The sequence below is a fragment of the Ceratotherium simum genome, chromosome 8 (assembly GCF_057802395.1).
Source record: "Ceratotherium simum simum isolate JZ-2026a chromosome 8, ASM5780239v1, whole genome shotgun sequence".
NCBI lineage: Eukaryota > Metazoa > Chordata > Mammalia > Perissodactyla > Rhinocerotidae > Ceratotherium > Ceratotherium simum.
The window spans coordinates 39,817,164-39,836,010 of NC_141907.1; the positions used below are offsets into that span (position 1 = coordinate 39,817,164).

An 18,847-nucleotide genomic window follows, 5' to 3' on the forward strand; every position below is an offset into this window, starting at 1 on the left:
TGAATGAGCTACAATTCAGCTAAAAGGTGTGTATGTTTTTGTGATGGGATACAGTTAAACAAGACGACGAGGAGGAAGGTGGCAAACAGACTATGACTAGACTTAGGATAAATATTTTATTTTTTCCAGTATAAGGGAGGATAGAAGCAGCCTTTGGTGGATGGATGGACCAGAAGGGAAAGAGATGGTTCTCTAGCGTCATATAGCAGGCGTTGATCAGAGCAGCCAGTAATAGTTGTGTGTTCACACAATGCTCCCCCGCACAGGTGACACCATAGCAGTCCCCAGAGCAGACAGAACTCCTGAAGAAAGGCCCCACGTCTTCCTCCGCTTTCAACCCCCACAATATCAAGAACAATGTGTGGGGCAATACACAGCCTCTATTATCGATGACAGAGACTGTTTCTTTTCCCTGGGCTCATGAGGAAAAATGAAGGCTCTAACCCAGCTGTTGTCTTAGTCAGAGATTGTAAGGGTCAGAAACTTACTCAAAGGAACTCGATCATGGGGTCTACTGTGAGGCTGCAACAGATAATCTCGCTGATCCAGGAACCCAAGTCCAACCAGGTCTCCTGCAAACGATCTGGGAGACAGCTCAATACACCATGCTCTCTATTTTCCCTGGTCTCTCTGCCAGAACTGGAGCTTGCTCTGGGGCTTGCCTGCAGTGCAGGCAGCCTTTGTAGTGAACGTCACCTGATGCTTCTGCTCCAGAGCCCAGCACCTCCACTTACGGCATCTATGTCCTGGGGCAGATTCTTAAGACGTCGAAACGGATTGATTGCCCCTTCTTCAATTTTCCACCTAAATCCAATTAGCTGTGGACACCATGGGCAGGATCACTTAGCCCAAACATGGGCCCTGTTGGGGGCTTAAGCTGGACAGGCACCCCCAAACAAGTCTACCTAAGTAAGGAGGAGGCATTAGTGATAGAAGGGTCTAGACTTTTCTCTCTTAAGTAAGGAATATTTGATCCCCAGGGGAAAAGGAATTGGCAGCTATAAGGCTCAGTCTCTAGTCCGAAGAAGGTTAGCTCATATATTACAGAATTAAAAGTTTCAATTAAAACACAACTCATGTTTCTTATAAATATATAACTTTATATATTATATATATTTACAATATATACAGCATACAAATATTTTTAATGTAATACTAATGGTAGTCTTGAAAACAGATGTTTTCAAAACAAAAGATAGGTACTTATCCAAGGTGGGTTCCTGATTCATTCAGAACCCATATTCCAGGCAATGCCCCAGACCCAGATTTCTGTAGAAGTCAAAGGGAAGAGGGGGGTTGTTGGAACATGGCCCTAATGCCCTTCTCCTTCCCAAATTCCCTGGCCTTCCATTGGCACCAGCTAACATGGCCCCATGTGCATCCCGAAAATGAGCAAACCCTGGGGCCTGGGCACAGTACCCAGCACATAGTGGGCACTTGAGTACTTGTGGAGTGGATAAAAGTGAGTACTTTTAATCACCATCTCTAAGGCAGCATGTTCCATAATCCAGAAGATTCAGTCACAGCGCTAAGGCTGGTCTAGAAGCAAATGCTTTAGGCGTTTCCACTTTATAAGTAAAACAATCCACACACCCAAGTGCTAAATAAATTAAAAGTTAGCCACAAAGTGCCATTTCTTCATCATGCTTTGGAATCGGGAAGTCACTGGTCACACCACCACTTATCTTCCAAAAGTTTCTTCACACTCGACTAGTTCATCTATCGTGCGCAGCAAATCTTCAAAGGACGGCCTTCCCTCTGGTTTCTGCAATTCAAAATCAAAGAGAAGCTGTGGGTTCCAGAATGCATTCCAAACATAATTTTTCACTGCTCAAACTCAGATAATATAGCATACTAGAGCAAGGTACTCATTGCTTAGGGCCATGCAATGGAACCTGCAGGCGTCTCCAAACGGGTCTAATCTATGCTGCAGGTATTGGTGCCAGACTAACCTCTCTACCACTCTTCTTTTGTGTCCCTGTTCTAGACCCTAAGAGAGCTCCTTACTACCTGCAAAATCAAGTTCTGCTAATTTGCAGTGCCCTCTATGATCTGCCCCTCACCCACCCCACACCCTTGCTAACCAATTTCATTTCCCGCAAAACCCTCGCATGGGCTCTCTGCTCAATCAGACCAATCTCCACCCTCACGTACACACACCAAGGTCATTACCACCCTCTTACCTTTTCTCACGCTATCCTCTCTCCCCCAGCACCACTTCCTGACCAGAAGGCCTCTGCCCATCCCAATCAACGCTCTTCGGAGGCGATACAGCAAGTGACCGAGAGCATGGGCTTTGGAGACAGCCAGGACTCTGCTTCTCTGTAGCTAAGTGGCCTTGGGCAAGTATCAATTTCATGAGCCTCGGTATTCTCATCCACAGAGAGGTCACAGTAAAAGTATCCACACCTCAAACGGTTATTTAGAGAACTAGATCTAAAGCACCTAGTACAGTGCCTAGCACACAGTACATGTTAGCTAATGTTATTATCATCTCTCAAAAGTCATTTTGGTGTTTAATTTCTTCTATGAAGTGACATTTCAACACATGGGGAAGGAAAACTTCCAAAGACTAAAGAGACCTGAGGAAGTTGAGGTTTGGAGACAGAAACCCTCTCTCGTGAAAGAATAATACTTCAATAATGCAAGAGGTCACTGAGAGAAGAGCTACTTCCCTGGGTTTATTCCTTGAGTCCCTAACTCAGGCAACTGTGGCAGGATACCCACTTGGGAGTGGGGCGGCAGCCTGAATTTATGATCTTAATTACTAGCGTTTTGCACTTCTTCTTCCCATTCTTCAGAACTGAGTTGAGAGGGTTGGCTTCCTACCTAGTTTAAAATCATATAAAACATGCACCAACTCATTAGGCTCTAAAGACTACACACTATTAATCGACCAAGCCCAGATCCCTAAATGTTTCAGAGATTCAAAAAGAGAGCACAAAAAATTTTGTACCTCCTGCCAACATCTCAGCATCAACTCATACACATATTTGGATGCCAACTTCGGCCGGTAGAGTCTGTGGCCCCGAGTAACCATGGTTACCACTTCATAGTTGGTGTTTTTCTCAAAGGGCATTCTGCCTTCAGTGAATACTTCCCACATTAAAACACCTGGAAAAGGATAAGGATTACTAAATGATGTATTCACTTCCTCTTTAGAGCAGAGTTGAGGAAAACGGATCATGGTCTTACCAAATGACCAGACATCTGATTTGCTGCTAAAGCGGCTGTAATTAAACACCTCGGGTGGGCACCACTTCACAGGAAATTTAGCACCGGAAGAACTTGTGTATTGATCATCTAGAACATACCTAGAGTAAGACATACCATAGGTTTACACTTCTGAGGTACGATCTGCATTTTGTACATGTTCTTTCATCTTTTTTTCCCCTTAGAATCAAAAACACCGTTGACTGAAGTCCAACGAGCATCCTGTTGAAGCTAAATGTTTGCCTCACAGTGGCCACGCCTGGTGATTGCCATCTTCCTCTCAGCTTCATTTAAGAGCTTGAGATGGATGCATTGTAACATTAGTATCTGCACTTTCATTTTTCTGTTTATTTTTCTTCTTCACAAGGCAATAGAGGCAGAATACAATAAAACAGTTTGCAAACTTTTTTTGAAAGCAATTTTGCTCTTTAAACAAAATTTTACCCAAAGGCACCACAAGTAAAACATCTAAAGCAGAGCTGCTCTAAAGGAAGTGGTGCAAAGCGTTTGGAGACACATATGCTTTTAGCCCCCACAATTCCACAGAGCACAATTTTAAACTGCAGCAAATGAAAAGAGCAAACTGCAAAATGACACACGTAAATGGTGGAGTATAAATTTATAAACCATGACATCACCCCGCCACACACGCACACACACACACACACACACTCAAAACAATATTATATAATTTTTCTATGGGAGCCTACTTAGGTCCTTCTGGAGAGACACACACAAACTGGTAACACTGGCTACCTCTGGGGAGGATCTTCAACTGGGGTGGTAAATATGGGGACTTCAGCCCTTCCTGTAATGTGTTTAGTATGTATTTACAAGAGGAATGTGTTTATGTATTATATGAACAAATGAAGTTAATTTCTAAAAGCTCCATGAGAAAATATTCAAATAACTGCACAAATTTCCTTTGCTGTATAGACAAAGATGGCAACAATGCCACTATGGGCTGGATCAAGTTGTTTATCAGTCAGGGGAGTCTGAATTTAGTGAATAATGAGTGTTTTAGAGGGTTTGATGAAAAAGCACAGATTTTTCTGAAAGCCAAACATGTGCAATTGGAGGACTGCCTGTCAGACACAGAACATCTTCATATAAAGCAAATAAGGAGCACTGGGTAGTTAATGTCCTGACAGTCAGCAGTTCTGGTCCCATTTCTGACAGTAACACCTCCCTGGGCCTGAGTTTCCTTAGGAGCTAAACTTGGCCTATCTGATCTGGTCCTCATCTGCCTTTATAACTGCTCCTCGCACTGGCCATGGGTGACAGTGCCACAGACAACACATCAGTGAATGAGTGAGGCTATGTCCCAATAACACTTTAAGGATGAATGTCTGGATGAATGAATAAACAGACAGAAGGAGGAAAAGAACAAACTAAATACTTTTTAAAGGTCTTTTCTAACACTCTATAACTCTAACACTTGGCCCTCATTCAATTCCTTGAGCAGACCAAGCTTGTCCCAGATTTCAAGCTTTTACATGTGTTTTTCCTTCTACCTGGAATATTTTATCCTCAGATTTTCACCTAATTGGCTACTTCCTGCCTTTTTTGGTCTCTATTCAAACATTCTGGTCTCAGAGAGTCCTTTCAGAGCAAGAGCTCTAAAGCAGCTGCCATCACCCCTGCCCCGTACCATCACTCAACTCCCCCCCAGCAACCAACCCGAAGTTATCTCTATCACAGGGTGGGCACACATTTTGGCAAAGGGCCAGATAATGAATATTTTAGATTTTGGAGGCCAGACTGTCTCTGTCACAACTACTCAACTCTGCCTTTGTAGTGTGAATATACCCACAGACAACACGTAAGTGAATGAACGAGGCTATGTCCAATAACACTTTAAGGATAAATGTCTGGATGAATGAATAAATAGACGGAAAGAGGAAAAGAACAAACTAAATACTTTTTAAAGGTCTTTTCTAACACTCTATTAAAACTACAAAAATTAAGAGAATAAAAACTCTACAGATTTGGGTATTCTAAGAACTTTACCGCCAAACACATTTCTGTGAAAACAAAAGATTCTAGAAATCTAATCCACACCAGGGAGAAAAGAAAGTAGGGTATTTAACAAGCTATACTACCACCTAGTGGAGAGAATTATTAACAATAATTAACACAATGTAGACTTGGTTATTCTAATAAATTTATTTATCTCAGAACAGCTAACAAGATTTCCTTTCTGCTTCATCAGTGCAGATTATTCCCATGCTTATTAATTCCACAAATATGAATATCACATAAAGCTACATAATGAAGCATTAAGCAATCATAATTTCTCAACAGTTTACCCGAGAAAAAGCCAAAGCTAACAGTAAAAAGACAAATTCAGCAAATAAATCTTTCAAAATATAGATAATCTAATTTACTTTATGACCTTTTATCAAAAACACTAAGAATCAGAAAAATCAATTAGTTCCCCTATAAAAATGATGGGTACTATGAATCTTTGCTAACAGAACAAAAGATGTTTCTAAACAGCTCTTTTTAAATAGGCTTCAGAGGGAGAAGCTGACACAAACTGCAAAGAAAAAGTCAGGCTTTCTGTACTTTCAAGGGAAAGCTCACAGTCTTATATTAATTTAATCCAAAATTGATAGAAAATGTTCACATATACTCAGCCTTACCTGGCCATTCCAAAATCAGATACCTTCACAACTCCTGCCTCGTTTACTAGACAATTTCTGGCAGCCTGGAAAGCATTACAATGGTATATTAGTTACAAAGTTCCACAATAAAAATAAGAAAATGTAAGTTCTGTTTATATTAAATTTAGTGCAACCCAGTCAACATTTGCAGAGGTGTCTCTATAAATTTTTTTTACCCCTAGGGAAATGTCTTCAACATATATTTGAAAGAATGGATAGAAAGACAGGTCAGAAGTCATATGTGCCTTCTTTGAATGTTTGGTAGAATCCTATCCTTCTCCAACTCTTCGAAAAAATTGAAGAGGAGGGAAAGCTTCCTAACTCATTCTACAAAGCCAACATTACCCTAATACCCAAACCAGACAAAGACAAAACAAAAAAGGAAAATTACAGGTCAATATCACTGATGAACATCGATGCAAAAATCCTCAACAAAATACTAGCAAATCGAATACAACAATACATTAAAAAGATCATACACCACCATCAAGTGGGATTTATTCCAGGGATGCATGGATGGTTCAACATCCACAAATCAATCAACATGATACACCACATTAACAAAATGAAGAATAAAATCACATGATCATCTCAATAGATGCAGAGAAAGCATTTGACAAGATACAGCATCCATTTATGGAAAAAACTCTCAATAAAATGGGTATAGAAGGAAACTACCTCACCATAATAAAGGCCATATATGACAAACCCATAGCTAATATCATTCTCAATGGAGAAAAACTGAAAGCTATCCCTCTAAGAACAGGAACCAGACAAGGATGCCCACTTCCACCACTCCTATTTAACATAGTATTGGAAGTCCTAGCCAGAGCAATCAGGCAAGAAAAAGAAATAAAAATCATCCAAATTGGAAAGGAAGACGTGAAACTGTCACTATTTGCAGATGACATGATTTTATATATAGAAAACCCTAAAGAATCCACCAAAAAAATTTTAGAAATAGTAAATGAACATGGTAAAGTTGCAGGATACAAAATCAACATACAAAAATCAGTTGCGTTTCTATATACTAACAATGAAGTAGCAGAAAGAGAAATTAAGAATACAATCCCATTTACGATTGCAACAAATAGAATAAAATCCTTAGGAATAAACTTAACCAAAGAGGTGAAAGATCTGTACACTGAAAACTATAAAACATTGTTGAAAGAAATTGAAGAAGACACAAAGAAATGGAAAGATATTCCGTGCTCTTGGATTGGAAGAATTAACATAAGTTAAAATGTCCATACTTCCTAAAGCAATCTACAGATTCAATGCAATATCTGCCAAAGTTCTAACAACATTTTTCATAGAAATAGAACAAAGAATCCTAAATTTATATGGAACAACAAAAGACCCCCAAAATCCAAAGGAATCCTGAGAAAAAAGAACAAAGCTGGAGGTAAGCTGGAGGTATTACACTCCCTGGTTTCAAAATATACTACAAAGCTATAGTAACCAAAACAGCATGGTACTAGCATAAAAACAGATACACAGATCAATGAAACACAATCAAGAGCCCAGAAATAAATCCACACGTCTATGGAAGGCTAATTTTTGACAAAGGAACCAAGAACATACCATGGAGAAAGGAAAGTCTCTTCAATAAATGGTTGGGAAAACTGGACAGCCACATGCAAAAGAATGAAAGTAGACCATTATCTTACACCATACACAAAAATTAACTCAAAATGGATTAAAGATTTGAATGTAAGATCTGAAACCATGAAACTTCTAGAAGAAAACATAGGCAGTACACTCTTCGACATCAGTCTTAGCAGCATATTTTCAAGTACCATGTCTGACCAGGCAAGGGAAACGAAAGAAAAAATAAACAAATGGGACTACGTTAAACTAAAAAGCTTCTGCACAGCAAACGAAACCATCAACAAAATGAAAAGATAACCTAACAATTGGGAGAAGATATTTGCAAACCATATATCTCATAAGGAGTTAATATCCAAAATATATAAAGAACTTATACATCTCAACAACAAAAAAACTAACAACCCAATTAAAAAATGGGCAAAAGACCTGAACAGACATTTCTCCAAAGAAGATATACAGATGGCCAACAGGCACATGAAAAGATGTTTAACATCACTAACTATCAGGGAAATGCAAATCAAAACTACAATGAGATATCAACTCACGCCCATGAGAATGGCTTTAATTAACAGGCAGGAAACAACAATTTATTTTATTTTATTTTTTTTAAAGACTTTATTTATTTATTTTTTCCCCCCAAAGCCCCAGTAGATAGTTGTATGTCATAGCTGCACATCCTTCTAGTTGCTGTATGTGGGACTCGGCCTCAGGATGGACGGAGAAGTGGTGCCTCAGTGCGCGCCCGGGATCCGAACCTGGGCCACCAGCATTGGAGCGCACGCATTAACCACCAAGCCGCGGGGCCGGCCCGGAAACAACAATTTAGATGTGGAGTAAAAGGAACTCTCATACACTGCTGGTGGGAGTGCAAACTGGTGCAGCCACTGTGGAAAACAGTATAGAGATTCCTCAAAAAATTAAGAATAGAACTACCATACGATCCAGCTATTCCACTGCTGGGTATTTATCCAAAGAACATGAAAACACAAATGCATAAAGATACATGCACCCCTATGTTCATTGCAGCATTATTCAAAATAGCCAAGACTTGGTAGCAACCTAGGTGCCCATCAAGGGATGAATGGATCAAGAAAATGTGATACATATACACAATGGAATACTACTCAGCCATAAAAAAGGAGAAATATGGCCATTTGTGACAACATGGATGGACCTTGAGGGTATTATGCTAAGCAAAATAAGTCAGAGGGAGAAAGTCAAATACTGTATGATCTCACTCATAAATAGAAGATAAAAACAACAACAAACAATCACATAGAGACAGAGATTAGATTGGTGGTTACCAAAGGGAAGGGGGGAAGGAAGAGGGCAAAAGGAATGATTAGGCACATGTGTATGTTGATGGATTGTAATCATTCTTTGGGTGGTGAACATGATGTAGTCTACACAGAAATTGAAACATAATGATGTACACCTGAAATTTATATATTATAAACCAATGTTACTGCAATAAAAAAAATAAATCATGCAAAACCTAAAAAAACGTAAATAAAAAAATAAAGTAAATAAGAGCTTGGAAAAAAAAAGTCATATGTGTAATAGGTATTATTACATAATCTTTACCAACTGTCACACCTAAATGAGGACTTATAGAAGAGTCAACCGGCTTTTTCCCCTACCATTTCTATTCTTATTAAACTATCTGATTTTCTTATTGATAGTGACAACATCTCTTGAAGTCCTTAATCCAGGTTCTTGCTAGGTGAGCTTAATAATACACAACCATCAAAGTGATGAGTGAACAATCTATTACCCAGTGGCTTTGCTCAGTGGTTGTTCATCCTGATCCCAGTCAAAAGAACAGTTATGTAACATAGTTTGCTTTGTCATTTATGATGTTTCCCATATATTATAACATGATATACTAAATTGATCAAATACAATTCTGGATTATTTAATTTATATTTTCTTGCCCATTCCTTAATGTTACAAGGTTCAAGAAAATAGTTTGGTAAAAAGACATAGTATTTCTCAGAAGAAAGACATGATAACAATCTTTTTAATGCCATAACCCATGGACTAAGATGTATTTTTCTTCCTAACACTTCAGACTTATATTCTCTGTATGTGGCAATTCCACTTATATGAGGTTATTTCCTACTGAACGCATTTTAAGACTCTCTTCCAAAGTGACAGTTAATGCCCATTTCCTGGATTGCCTCTATCTTTCTTTGAAGATACCCTATAATGCCTTCACTTGATGGTCACCAGGATTCTTCACCCAGGACACAGGAGCATCAGCATCTTCCCTTAAGGGGTGACACAAACCTACCATATAATGTCAACATCATAGGCACAAACATATCAAAACTGCTTTCACCGATATATGGTCTGTGTGAACAGGTGTAGTCTGCCATACTCATGTAGACACAATTTTCATCAGTTTTATAAATACAAAAATGAGGAAGGTGCTTAGTTCACAAGTTTCCATATGACAAAGAGATGTTCTTTATTATCACTGAGCATAATGATAATAATAACTAATGTTCTAGGGGTGGTTTTGTATGTGTGAGAGGAAGATTGGCTCTGAGCTAACAGCTGTTGCCAATCCTCCTCTTTTTACTGAGGAAGAGTAGCCCTGAGCTAAAATCTGTACCCATCTTCCTACATTTTGTATGTGGGATGCCGCCACATATGGCTTGATGAGTGGTGTGTTGGTCCGCGCTCAGGAATCAAACCTGCAAACCCCAGGCCGCCAAAGCAGAGTGTGCAAACTTAACCACTACGCCACCAGGCCAGCCTCACAATAACTAATGTTATATATACCATGTCTTCTATCTTACAAAGTCCTTTGCCCCAATCATATAATGTGATCTTTAAAACAATCTTGTGAAAAAAAAAGCCCAAGACGAGATGGCTTCACTGGTGAATTCTACCAAATGTTTAAAGAAGAATTAACACCAAACCAAAGTTCTCAAACTCTTTCAAAAAATTAAAGGAGGAAACACATCCAATCTCATTTTATTAGGTCAAAACTACCCTGACACCAAAGCCAGACAAGGACACTACAAGAAAAGAAAATTATAGGCCAATATCCCTGATGAACATAGATGCAAAAATGCTAAACAAAATATTAGCAAATAGAATTTAATAGCACATTAAAAGGATCATACACCATGACCCAGTGCGATTTATCACTGGGATGCAAGGATGGTTAAACATATGCAAATCAATCAATGTGATGCACCACATTAACAGAATGAAGGATAAAAATCATATGATCATCTCAATAGATGCAGAGAAAGCATCTGATAAAATTCAACATCCTTTCATGATTAAAAACTCTCCAAAAGCTAGGTATAGAAGAGGTATACCTCTGTACCTCAACATATTAAGATCATATATGACAAACCCATAGCCAACATCATACTCAATGTGGAAAAGCTAAAAGCTTTTCCTCTAAGATCAGGAACAAGACACGGATGCCCACTCTCATCACTTCTATTCAACATAGTACTGGAAGTCCTAGCCAGAGCAATTAGTTAAGAAAAAGGAATAAAAAGGCATCCAAATTGGAAAGGAAAAGTGAGATTGTCTCTGTTTGCAGAGACAATATATAGAATATATAAATTGACAACATATAGGAAATTCTAAAGACTCCACCAAAAAATTGTTAGAAGTAATAAACGAATTCAGAAAAGTTGCAGAATACAAAATCAACACACAAAAATCAGTTGTGTTTCTATTCTAACAACGAAATATCTGAAAGAAATTATGAAAGCAAGCGCATTCACAATAGCATCAAAAAAATAACATATCTAGGAATAAATGTAACCAAAGAGGAGAAAGATCTGTATACTGAAAACTACAAGACACTGGTGAAAGAAACTAAAGAAGATACAAATAAATGGAAAGATATTCTGTGTTCATGGGCTAGAAGAATTAATATTGTTAAAATATCCATACTACCCAAAGCAATCCACAGATTCAATGCAATCTCTATCAAAATTCCATTGCCAGTTTTTCACAGAAATAGAAAAAACAATTCTAAAATTCATGGAACTACAAAAGATCCTGAATAGCCAAAAGAATCTTGAGAAAGAAGAATAAACTGGAGGCATCACACTGCCTGATTTCAAACTAGATTACAAAAGCTCTAGTAATCAAAACAGTATGGTACTAGCACAAAAAAACATATACAGACCAATGGAACAGAATAGAGAGCCCAGAAATAAACTCATGCATATATGGTCAACTAATCTTTGATAAGGTGCCAAGCACACACAATGGGGAAAGGATTGTCTCTTCAATAAATGGTGATGGGAAAATCAGATATCCACCATATAGAAGAATGAAACTGTCCACAGAAAAATTAACTTGAAATGGATTAAAGACTTAAATGTAAGACCTGAAAGCATAAAAATCCTAGAAGAAAACATAAAGAAAAAGTTATTTGACATGGTTTTGGCAATGATTTTTTTGGATGACACTCAAGCACAGGTAACAAAAGCAAAAATAAATAACTGGGGCTACACCAAACTAAAAGCTTTGACACAGCAAAGGAAACAATCAACAAAATGAAAAGGCAAATTATAGAATGGAAAAAAATATTTGTAAACTATATATTTGATAAAGGGTTAATATCCAAAACATATAAGGAACTCATACAACTCAATAGCAAAAAAGCAAATAATCCAATTGAAAAATGGGCAAAGGACCTGAATACACAGTTTTCAAAAAACATACAAATCGCCAATAGGTACATAAAAAAAGTGTTTAACATCACTAATAATCAGGGAAATGCAAATGAAAACCACAATGAGATATCACCTCACACTTAGGATGGCTATTATCAAAAACACGAGATAAATGTCGGCAAGGAAAAAAAGGTGGAGAAAGGAGAACTCTTGTACATTGTTGGTGGGAACATATATCAGTGTGTAGCCACTATGGAAAACAGTATGGAGGTTCCTCAAAAAATTAAAAGTAGAACTACCATATGATCCAGCAATCCCACTTCTGAGTATATATCTGAAGGAAATGAAACCAGTATCTTGAAGAGATATTTTCACTCTCATATTCATAGCAGCGTTATTCACAATAGCCAAGATATAGAAACAACCTCAGTGTCCATAAATGGATGAATGAATAAAGACAATGTGGTATATATACAATGGAATATTATTCAGCCATAAAAAAGAAGGAAATCCTGTCATTTGTGACAACATGGATAAACCTGGAGGACATTATCCAAAGTGAAATAAGCCAGACAGAGAACAACAAATACTGTATACTATCACCTATCTATGGAATGTAAGGGGAAAAAAAGTGGAACTCATAGAAACAGAGAGTAGAATGGTGGTTGCCAGGGGCTGGGAGGTGGGGGAAATAAGGAGATGTTGGTCAAAGGACACAAACTTTCAGTTATAAGTTTTGAGGATCTAATGTATAGCATGACGACTACAGTTAATAATACTGTATCCTATACTTGAAATTTGCTAAAAGGGTGGATTGTAAGTGTTCTTACCACACACACAAAAAAGGTAACCATGTGAAGTGATGGATATGTTAATTAACTTGATTGTGGTAATCATTTCACAATGTATACATACATCAAGTCATCATGTTGTACACTTTAAATATATACAATTTTATTTGTCAATTACACTTCAATAAAGCTGGGGGAAAAAAGTCTTGTGAGCAAAACAATAACCCACAATTTACATATCTAGGAAATCAAGTCTTCCATTTCTAAATCCTCAACTCTTTATTATGCCCTAAATCTAGAGACAACATAGCACAGTAGTTATAGTGTGGACCCTAGAGCCAAACTCCCTGGGTTCAAATCCTGACTCCACAATTTACTTAACCACTGGTAAATTATTTTAACCTATTTGCACCTCAGTTTCATCATCTGTAAAATGAGAATAATAATAGTACCTTCGTCTTAGGGGTGTGATATGATTAAATAAGTTTATATTTATATATATATAAAATATATATCTACATTAAATAAGTGTTAAATACCTATTAGTGGAATGCCTCTTTAAAGTGATTGTTAAATTTTTAAAAATCCTTTGCTGCTATTCTAGAAGAAATGCATCCATGCTTTACGACAAGACAGTTAAAATGAAAATATGGAAAAGAGTCCCAGGCGAGAATCACATTTTTTTGGTAAAAGAAACATCTTCAAGGTTTAACAGGGCAGTCCTACAACATGCTGAAAATAGACACATTTGGGAAGAATAGGCAGAGAAGAAAAAGAGAAAGAAAAGAAGAATGGAGGAGAGAGGGAGAAAAAGAGAGTAAGAGAGAGGAAAAATTAAGAAGTGTCTATAGGCAGCCAGCCCCATGGCCTAGTGGTAAGTTTGGCACACTCTGCTTCAGTGGCCCAGGTTCAATTCCCAGGTGCAGACCTACACCACTTGTTGGTGGCCATGTTGTGGTGGCGACCCACATACAAAATAGAGAAAGATTGGCACAAATGTTAGCTCAAGGCAAATCTTCCTCAAGCAAAAAGAGAAAGATTGGCAACAGATGTTAGCTCAGGGCAAATCTTCCTCAGCAAAAAAAAAAGAAGTGTCTCCATCACAATAATTTAGAACCAATGACAGAAGATTACTTCTTCTAGTATTTTCAGGAGTTAACATGGGCCTCCATCTTTTCCCAGTGATTTGAGAGATAAAGAAAATGAACCAAAGGATTTCTGTTATAGTTTCTGCTTACAGTGTATGGGGTGGAAAAGAACTTAGGATTTAATCAAAGGATGAGTCAACCCCTAACTTCCCCATATATCACCATATGCAAGTCATTTTACTTCTCTGAAGCTAATTTTCTTATCTATAAAATAATGACAGTCAGAAAATCTACTATGACTAGCCATCTCATGGGATTATTTGGAGATCAAATAATTAACGCATGGTAACTCACTTGAAAATATCACCTATGTAATTATGTATTATTTATGCAGGTGCCTATGCAATTATGTATTCTATGTATTAGATTTAATAAAGATCTTTCTGTTAAAATTATGGGGCAAGTTAAACTTACCAAGTTTAAAAATAATGCTAAAATATTGTAGAGAACAAAAATTCCATATGAGTATATCATTGCTCAATTGCTGACCCAGTGTTACAAAGGAACTGGGCCAATGAATGGGAATACAGGTGGTTTGTCATTACCAGATCTCTGTGGATAAAGCTGTTTCTCTCCAGGTATTCCATTCCTTCACACACATCTTGACACATGCTCAGCAGCACGTCTCTACTAAAATGACCTTGTCTCTGTCGGAGGAAATTCAGAAGACAGCCCCTTTCCATGAACTCAGTAACAATGTAAATTGGTTTCTGCTGGGTGCATACACCATACAGCTGTACTAACTTCGGGTGTGTCAGTTTCCTGGGAGGGAAGTCAAGCATATACATAGTTACTAAAGGAAAAGAAACCACAAGGGGTATTAGCTGGTGAGGGGCCACTTTTTAATACAAAAAGGGGAACCAGAAAGAACACAGTAACTTACATCATCACTTTAGCTTCTTCTATGAAGTCCTCCTCACACATGGCACCTTCTCTAATAGCTTTGATTGCTACTTTGTACTGAGCTCGCCACTTGCCAAGCCTCACCACTCCAAACAGTCCACTACCCAACTCCCTCATAAAGGTCAGCTCTGAAGGGTTAATCTCCCATTTTTCTGTGACACAGAGGGGGAAAGTGATAAAATTTAATAAGGAGAACACAGCATGAATCAGTGGGAAACAAAGAAACTATAAGCAAGGTCAATCTCCAAGTTACAGGATAACACAATTTCCAGTAAAACACAGAGCAGACTTGCATCCAGCATCTAACCTGCAAAACATGGCTTTCCATCCTCTGGGGAGGAGGCACTCCTTCTAAGCTGTCACAATAAAAGCCAAGTGAACTGAAGAAGGCAAGAAGACGCTGCATAATAGGTTAATAATAAAATAGCTTGAAAGTTACAGGTATTTTTTTAAAAATTCCTCCTTTACCACTCTTCCCCCTCAGGGTTTTGTGTTTTTTTTTTTTTAATTCCATCAAGTTGGAAAGAATTTAACCTGCTGTTTAAAAGGCTTTTTTGCCGGAAGCAACAAAGACAATCAAGTTGGATGCCTTCTCTATTACCTCCACCCGTATTTTCCTGTGAGTAACCAACAAAGCCGGTGAGAACCAGGAAAGGCTTTGATTTATTTTAGATGTAACATAGGAATGCTTATTTTTCACTGACAGCAAGTTTTCTGCTGGATTATGAATAATGATGAAAAACCTAGGTTACTACAGCTGTAAGTACAATCATCTAAAAAGCCATATTATAAACTTATAAAAACAATTCCACTATGTGGAATTCTACACATCTAAATCGGTCTTGTGATAATGGATTCTTTTCAAGGAACATCAGCCAATGCAACTACAAAATGAGTTACCGTAGCTGAATCCCGCAGTGGTTGGTGCACTCTTCTCCTTTGCGCTAACTGGGTACCGCAGCCTTGTGACAAGACCTAGAAATCAGAGAAAGTATTGCAGTCGAATTCATTCTTAATCATTCTGCAGGGGAAAGTGCTACACTAGAAACTCACTCATAAAATTCATTTATTTATTCACTTAGTGCTCCTCCTGTGTGTACATACAGCACTGTGCTATATGCTGGCAGAAAATAAAAAGAGAGGAAGGCAGGAAGAAAGAAGATGGTCCCACTCTCTGAGTTGACAATTTCGTATTTTTATGGAACATAAACAATTAAAATATATATATATGGTTTTATTCATTCAACATTTTCTTTTAGATACTACAGTGTTTATCAGGCATCATGCTGGCATATTCTCTTCTCAAACATTTTAAAAGATGTTAAAAGGTTTCTAACGGTTACTATCAATTATTATTTCATGTTCTTTTCCAATATGAGATCTGAACTATGAAAGGGAAATACAGTAGTCTACTAAAAATTAAAGTGATTCACCTGCCATAACTCAGTATTAGTAATCTTAGCATAAAAATCGGGCTCTAAAATATCAACAACTGGGAATACCAACTACTGGAAATCAGTGAGGTACGTTAAATCCTTTAAGTTGCTTACAGTACTAAATAAGAAGAAATGGCAGGTAACTCTCCTATAAACACCCATAGCACTCTGTACATCTATCTCATAGTAGCTTAATATTGTTATACTTCTCTGTCTCCCCCACCAAATGGTAAGGTCTGGGAGAGACAGGATCAACGACTATGTAGTCCACCACAGTCTCCCTGGAACCTGGCACAGTTCCTGGCATGCAATAGGCACTTAACATATGTTTGTTAAATGAATGAATTGAGATAATGGTGAAGAATAAAATTTACACAAGAAAACAAAAGAAAGAACACAGGGTGGGCCGGCCCCGTGGCTTAGCGGTTGAGTGTGTGCGCTCCGCTGCTGGCGGCCCGGGGTTCGGATCCCGGGCACGCACCGACGCACTGCTTCTCCGGCCATGCTGAGGCCGCGTCCCACATACAGCAACTAGAAGGATGTGCAGCTATGACATACAACTATCTACTGGGGCTTTGGGGGGAAAATACATAAATAAAATAAAATCTTTAAAAAAAAAAAAGAAAGAACAGGGGAATGTGAATACTGAAAAAGAAAATAGAATAAGAGACAAGAAAAAGTTCTTTGGGAGATAAATTGATATGAAATTAGTTCCTCTAATGTTAAACACAGAGTTACCATATGACCCAGCAAATCCATTCCTAGATAAGTAACCAGGAGAAATGAAACATGTTTCTACGCAAAAACTCGTACACAAATATTCATAGCAGCATTATTCATAATAGCCAAAATGTGGAAACAACCCAAATGTCCATAAACTGATCAATAATAACAAAAAGGATAACCAAAATTCACACAATGGATTATTATTCATCAACAAAAAGGAATGGAGTACTCATACATGCTACAACGTGGATGGATATCAAAAACAGTATGCTAGGTCAAAGAAGCTAGTCACAACAGACCACATATTGTATGATTCCATTTATATGAAATGTCCAAGAACAGGCAAATCCATAGAGACAGAAAGTAGATTAGTGGTTGCCTGGGGCTGGGCTGGCGAAGGGGGTGTGTGTCGGGTGACTGCTAATGGGTACAAGATTTCTTTTTGGGATGATGAAAATGTTCTTAGATTATGGTGACAGTTGGCACAACTCTCTAAATATACCAATAACCACTGAATTGTACACTTTAAATGGGTGAACTTGATGGTATAAACACTATATCTCAATAACTGTTCCTATCATTATCTGAGAAAAGTGAACAGTCACAAATAACAACAGACTTTGCAAAAGGTGCCTTTGATGAAATTTCAAAAATTAATTTTCATTAATTGAGTTAGGCACTTGGCTATCTCCTGCTCAGTGACATCTTTAAGTCAAAGGCTAAAAATCTTTCTATCTCATCCTGTAGAGCCTCGATGGGCATAAATGTGGTTTCTGTTTTTGTTTTTGGTGTTTGGTTTGTTCCCACTCTGGTGGTAAGTGTAGCAGAGACGTAGGAAGATGGAAAAACTTGTCTGGGACACAATTACTCTAGTCTTTGGAAGTCTATAGGCCTAAACCCTGGGCTCATCTGACACCTTCTGTGACAACTCCGACACAGACATATCTTTGATTTTAATTTAGTATTGTTAAGGAAAAAAAAATATTCAATGACACTTTTAAAGATGGTATGGCAGACTTTATTTAGGTCCATTGTGACAGGCATAGGGACCATGGTGATAGGATTTTAGAGTAGGGGAGAGAGATTGGGCTCAACTCCGAATACAGTGTGGGCAAGTGGAAATTTATAGCCAAGGAGCAGGGTGGGGGTCAGTGGACGGAAAATTACTAAGAGAAACATTAGGGGTAATGGGGGGAGGTGGGGGGGTTCTAGCTAAACCAATCTCATAGGATTCTTGCTGAAGATAATTCAGGGTGGCCAGACATCACCTGGGGGATGGTGGAGGATAAGGAACTTGATCAGATATTGAGAGTGATCAGGTATCTGATATCAAGGGTTGGGGGTTCTGGTTAAACTGATAGCAGGGTTCTCGCTAAAAGTGGAGTTTACAAGAAAGTGCACAGATGGGCCTAAGAGATAGTTCAGGAGCCTGACTAAAGTTTGGTCAAGCAAAGAGTCTTTGTCAGGACCAAAGATACAAATCATAGAAATGTGAACATTTACCACATATGATAAGAATAACTCAAGTCCTAAGGTCAAGATAGCGTTTTTTATGAAACTTGATACTTAATACTTTTAAATCAATCACATTCTATAATTAAGTAAAAAATAAAACTGCTCAAGGAAGAATTCATCACAATGTCTGATCACTTTAATCACTACCTTATATTTGAAATAGGTTTTAACGGGCCGGCC

General features: G+C 38.0%; 1 protein-coding gene across 4 annotated transcripts in view; it reads right to left on the bottom strand.

Annotated features, from left to right (window-relative positions):
• Window positions 1-1,065: 1,065 nt before the first annotated feature.
• TEC (tec protein tyrosine kinase) overlaps window positions 1,066-18,847 on the bottom strand; it is a 131,249-nt gene continuing 113,467 nt past the window's right edge. For 3 of the 4 annotated variants that reach the window (XM_004419043.3, XM_087434274.1, XM_087434272.1), the window contains exons 12-18: window positions 15,891-15,965; window positions 14,971-15,142; window positions 14,633-14,849; window positions 5,859-5,923; window positions 3,196-3,314; window positions 2,957-3,114; window positions 1,067-1,765 (exon numbers count right to left, since the gene is read on the bottom strand). In XM_004419043.3, coding sequence (XP_004419100.1) covers window positions 1,682-1,765; window positions 2,957-3,114; window positions 3,196-3,314; window positions 5,859-5,923; window positions 14,633-14,849; window positions 14,971-15,142; window positions 15,891-15,965 — 890 coding nt within the window. In that variant the 3' untranslated portion in view covers window positions 1,067-1,681. Of the gene's footprint in view, window positions 1,766-2,956; window positions 3,115-3,195; window positions 3,315-5,858; window positions 5,924-14,632; window positions 14,850-14,970; window positions 15,143-15,890; window positions 15,966-18,847 lie in introns of all 4 variants that reach the window. The other variant, XM_087434273.1, reaches the window with a different exon arrangement.